We start from the raw sequence: 6000 nt of genomic DNA, 5'->3' as shown, positions 1-6000 counted from the left end.
ACATATGAAATGCTCATTTGCTATATATTTCATTGATTTTTTTTCAGAGGTTTTCTTGTTTGCTTGAAATATGTTCTTGAAATTAGCTTCAGGATAGATAATGAGCCTTTCAAGGTAAAAGACTAATATGTATGTATGTATGTATGTTTTTCATAAAGCAATGGCAAAATTCACCATTTAAATTTTCTTCACCATTTTTTTCTTCAGCTTTGATGATGATGATGATAATGATGGTAATGGGTAAAGGAAGAGATGGCGTGGTGGTTGAAAGCAATGAGCAAAGGAGGAAGAAGAAGAAGAAAAATGGTGGAAGCAGGTGGTATGAAGGGGAAGAAGATGATCAACAGTAGTGAATAAAAAAAATAGTCAACAATTACTGCTTATGTGGACATGGTGTGTAACACCACATCAGATCCAGTTAGTAAGTTATTGGTTGAGGGACTAAAATAGTTAATATTTTAACGGTAGTGATTAAATTATAATATTTTTTATTTAAGTGATCAAAATAAAAATACTTGAAAATTAAGTGATCAATCAGATAATTACCCTAAAAGAAATAATTAAGTTTATTACAGTTTATTTAATCTAACCTTGTTCAAGTTCAACCTCTGCTGAATTACCAAACAAAAACTAATAAAAAAAAGAATCTTGGGAAGGCCTTGGATTCTGTGAATCTATATGAAGCTGAAGAAGCTTTAGAACTCTCCTCCAAAACTAAACTATCCATGGCTTCTTTCTTTTTAAACCCTTTGCTCTACCTTCTTCCCCTTCTATTTCTTGACCCTCTCTTCGGCCAAGCCAATCTCCACCACTCCAAGACTTTCAAATCATCCCTTTTCTCCCAATCGTCAGCCAATGAAACCATCTCACCGACTCTCTTTTTTGAAGTCACCAAACCCATCAATCTCCCCGCCACCAGGCCTTGTTCCCTCACTGTTTTACAACATGACTTCGGCTTCACTTATGGGAAACCTCCTGTTTTGGCTGATTATAACTTCCCATCTGATTGCCCTTTCCAGGAATTTTCCAAGATTGTCCTGGAATGGAATGCTACCTGTAAAGGCCGACAATTTGATAGAATCTTTGGGGTTTGGTTATCTGGAGTTGAACTTCTCAGGAGCTGCACAGCTGAACCTAGACCTAATGGGATTTTCTGGAGTGTCAAAAAGGATATTACCAGGTATTCTTCATTGCTTTTATCCAACGACACTCAAACTTTTGCTGTTTATTTAGGCAATATTGTTGATAAAACTTATACTGGTGTTTACCATGTCAATGTAACTCTTTATTTTTACCCTGCTGTGGAAAAACCGGTTCTTTCTAAGGAAAAGTGGGGGGATTTTGGATCTGAGGTTGATTCTAAGGCTGATTTGATTATACCCTTTTCCCGGGATATGCCGCTGAATGATGGTTTGTGGTATGAGATTGAGAATGCCACTGATGTCAAAGTGAAGGAATTTGTAATTCCTCAGAATGTTTATAGGGCTGTATTGGAAGTATATGTGTCTTTTCATGAGAATGATGAGTTCTGGTATGGAAATCTTCCGAATGAGTATATTGCTGCCAATAATCTTACGGATGGTGCAGGGAATGGACCTTTTAGGGAAGTTGTGGTTAGTTTGGATGGTGAAGTTATTGGTGCTGTTTGGCCTTTTACTGTGGTTTACACCGGTGGAATCAATCCTCTCCTGTGGAGACCCGTTAGTGCCATTGGTTCATTTGATCTCCCTACTTATGATATTGAAATTACCCCATTTTTGGGGAATCTGTTGAATGGGAAACCCCATAAGCTAAGCTTTAGTGTTACAAATGCTTTGAATGTGTGGTATATTGATGCCAATTTGCATCTATGGATAGATAGTAAGAGCGCAAAGACCGAAGGGAAGCTTTTGCAGTATGACATTGTTCCTCTTAGTGTGACTTCTGTGGTAGATTTCAAGGGTTTAAATGGAACATTCATCACGAATACGACTAGGTTCATATCCTCGACAGGATGGGTTAAGTCTAGTTATGGGATTGTGACAACCAAATCCATTCAAGATTTAAGTTATAGTAACTCCATGGTGATAAATGGGAATCTGCAGATCATAAACCAGACAATCCATTTTAATGACAGCGTTTATGCAGACATCCCGGCTCCTAACGCTGTATCGAAGAAATCACTCAAGAGGTTTCTTTTCTACTTATACTCTGACGATATCGATCAAGGAAACAGAACTACATTCTCTGTATCTAATGTCACTCTGGAATTTGATGAGAAGAAGTTTAACGATGCTGATGCTGGTTCACCTAGCAGTTCACTCCGGAATTTGCAGAAAGGAAAGGGTGCTATGGTTGTAAAAGACAACTTGGTTGTCAGTGGAGTGGCAAGCACCCAACAATCATACAATTATGAAGATGGTAATTTTTGCTATTCTAGGAACATTAGCAGCTCAAACTACACCATTCTTTATGATGAAGTACGGAACACATGCGACGAAAGAGCAAAATCCCATTTCAGATACAGTCTTAGCAGATGGTGGCCTTTTCCAGCTCGAAGAGCTTTTCTCACATCTCATGTAACTAATCCGAATGGAAACCTGTAATTGGACATGTGGAGTAGTTAATTAGATCTTTTGAGATTCCCACGTACAGATACAACAAATAAATTGTTAAGTGTCTCCGTTTTCTTTTAAATTATGGATCAATTTGTAGGTATGCATCTTCTCTCTATTGATTTTTTGCGGTTGAATGTTCTTTTAACTGGATTTCAGTTTGACTGATCATCTTAAAACTAAGCTTTAATAATATATTTCTTAACTTGTACCATAGATCAGTTTATATCATGGATCATTTATGTTTGCAAATCCAATAGTCTGGTTTAATGCATAAAGAGTAAGGGGCAATACTTGTGGAAATGCAAGATTATGCAAAATGATTGAAGGCCTAACATATTCACAGTATGTTTACTGCATTTGTAACATTCGAGGTTGTTCGATCTCTAGTTCATTATTGGAGGTATGGTTTTAGGCCAATTTATGTTGTTTGCAGTGGTTGTTTAATGTATGATATTACAAGTGTTGCTAATATAGGCATTATAGTAAAAAAAATTTCCTGTAATTGGATCAAATAAGATTTACTCATATCTGTATTTATTTCCTACACACCAGCTCAATCAAATATTGGAATTAAAATATAAATTCATGTTATAGATATGTGTATATATATTATTAATTTATCCAAAACCTCGGATTAACTCGATTGATACATAAAAATAAAAATAACTTCACATAAGTCAAAATTAAATTGATTGACTTTTAAGTTTTAAAAATCAATATGACAAGAAATAATAGTAATATTAAATCCAGTAATCCAAACTTAAATCAAGAATGGTTTGAATAATCTTGGATCCACTATGAATTTAAGGAAATGGAGCATAGATGCGGTGGAAAGAATTTTCATTTTTTTCTCACCATATGCTACAGAAGCTAGGGGTACATCGCATTGAATGTGTCTGTCCCATTTTATCTTCAATTTACTGCATTTCTGCTGATAATTTTAGTAATATTCCACACACACACAAAACCCTCAAATCTTTCACTGCCAAATAGAAAAGCACAAATTAGAGGAGTTTATCGCCACTTGATCCGGGTCAGTCCAAACTATGTTTATTATTATTGGTAAAAGTAATTTGGAGATAGTCTATTAGAAATTAGATTGTATTAAAAAAGTTAATAAATTAATTCATATATGTTAGATTAAAGTAAATTGATTATTAGATTAAAGATTAAATTGATCATTTTGTTAAAAGTTTCATCTATTTTTAATATTAAGTAATACCATGTCAACTACTGGTGGATCGAATTAGTCACTCCACAAATAATTCCATCAATTACACCGTTTGTTAAAAATTGTATCCATTTATTTTGTTAAAAATTCATACCCATTTTATTTGAGGTAATCCCTCCATATCAATATAAGATAACTGCCATACCACATGTCACTGCTTGTCACTAAATGACAGTTTTGCTTATAACATTGTCCTAGGCACCGGGAATCTCATATTAGCTTGGCAGCACGTTGTCGATTCTCCGGCTTGGTATTAGGATTTTTACCTACAATGACAAGGTTGACTCAAGAGCATGGGAAGAGACATTCACTCTCTTCTCTAGGGACTCAATATGGGGAACTTCGGGCTTTGTGAAGATAACCAATGTGTTGCTTGCCCAACACCAAAGGGATTATTGGGTTGGAACAAGAATTGTCAATCCAAGAAGGTGACCTCATGTAGGCCTAATGATTTCAGCTATTGCAAGCTTGAAGGAGTGAACCATTTCATGAGCCAATACAATGAAGGACAAGGGCCCACGAAAGAGAGTGATTGTGGGAAGAAATGCACATTGAATTGTAAGTGTTTGGATGAAACATCCAGATGTTGGGTTTCTAATGAGTTGAAAACCAACACTTCCCATGTGGGTTACATAATGTAGTATTACGAATCAGGCAATATAGCAAAGTTTACAGGCAGAATAATGTGAATCAGCTGGAATCCATTTTCTTTTCCCCTCTTTTTGATCTAATAATACCATCATATGATGTGATGTTTTATACTGTATAATTATATGATATTCGAACCTATCGAGACATTAGAGAAAACAAAAAATATATAAAGTTGGCAAATGGGTTCCTTTTACATCGATGCCAACAAATTGAATAAAATATTTCAATAAAAAACCCCTGCAACTTGTAAAGTATTACAATGCTTTTGAAGCATTAATCGATATTTATTAAATCAGTCTTTATGCCAATCAATTTTTTTTTTAGTTTAAAAAAATTGGAAATGGAGTTTTAGGAAAAATATAAAAGAATAAATTTATTAAATGAACACATGTAATTTTTATATTTATCAAATTATTTGCATCAGATTTTGATATTTAAATGTTATCCAACTTTGAACGGGTTTATGTATGCACGGACAAAAGTAGTAATTAAATATATACGTCATTATGATGATGGTATACAAGTTGCATCATGCATGTGCAAGTTTGGATAGAAAGATTAATATTTACTACTGTAGATGTTTGTAAATTATTCGAGCATGAAACAAGGTTTGATTTTGATTCGGTAATTATTAGGTTTAGTTTGAGCTCAAGCAACTCGAGTTATTGATCGAGTTAAATTTGAGCTCAATAATATTCGACTCAAACGATTCATAAGTCTTATTAAAATTTTCACTTTAATATATATTTTAAATGAATTTATATTATTGTTATTGCTCTTAATATATATTATTAACCCTTCGAGTTTAATTGAGTTTGAGTATGCAAATTGACAAACAAACATGAGTTCGAGTAGCTTAATTATATCTTGAGTCAAACTCGATTTAAAAAAATAGATATTTTATCGAGCTCAAATCAAATATCAAACTTGAAATTTTTAGTTAAGCTTAAACTGAAACTTACTAATATTTGAGCTCAGTTCAATTCAGCTACATCCCTACTTTCTTTTATAAGAAAATGAAGAACCGAACAAATAGAGTGTACTGCACAATTTATCGAGCTATAGCCTGACCCTCCCTATCATACTGCATCACAGGTAGCAACTCCCTATTTTGGCATAAAAAAGAACAAAATATAAATTATACTCTACCATTAAAGGCTTTAATTGAGTTGATATCACGAGACACTCGGATAATAATTCTATCAGTACCTTACAAGATAAGTTGTATCATTTTGAGGATATTTTATCTTTTTATGTCATTTGTGTTAAAAAATAAAAATCTACATTATGAGATTTGAACTCAAAACACCAAGTGTTTCAACATCTCTATCTTTTAAAATCTCATTTATTTTTATATAATTTTTTATAAATATATTTATTACATAATTTTATTTTTCACTCAGAAGGTATCATAATCTAGTATAATATTAACCCTATTTTGAATTCATATCTACATATTATCAAACTCCTTGTATGAAATTTATGACACGCGATATGTATGAAAAAAAAATAAGTAACATA

The 6000-nt window shown here is 33.3% G+C and overlaps 1 protein-coding gene across 1 annotated transcript; it reads left to right on the top strand.

Moving 5' to 3' along the window:
• The first annotated feature begins 606 nt into the window (after positions 1-606).
• On the top strand, positions 607-2697 carry LOC107903837 (peptide-N4-(N-acetyl-beta-glucosaminyl)asparagine amidase A). The gene has a single exon (XM_016830008.2). It carries the CDS (start codon positions 726-728, stop codon positions 2583-2585), a length of 1860 nt encoding a protein of 619 aa, XP_016685497.1. The 5' UTR covers positions 607-725; the 3' UTR covers positions 2586-2697.
• Positions 2698-6000: the final 3303 nt, after the last annotated feature.

This window comes from Gossypium hirsutum, chromosome D13, assembly GCF_007990345.1.
Source record: "Gossypium hirsutum isolate 1008001.06 chromosome D13, Gossypium_hirsutum_v2.1, whole genome shotgun sequence".
In the NCBI taxonomy this organism is placed as follows: Eukaryota; Viridiplantae; Streptophyta; class Magnoliopsida; order Malvales; family Malvaceae; genus Gossypium; species Gossypium hirsutum.
Note: the sequence above shows the minus strand (reverse complement) of the source record. Positions and strands in the feature narration are given on the sequence as shown.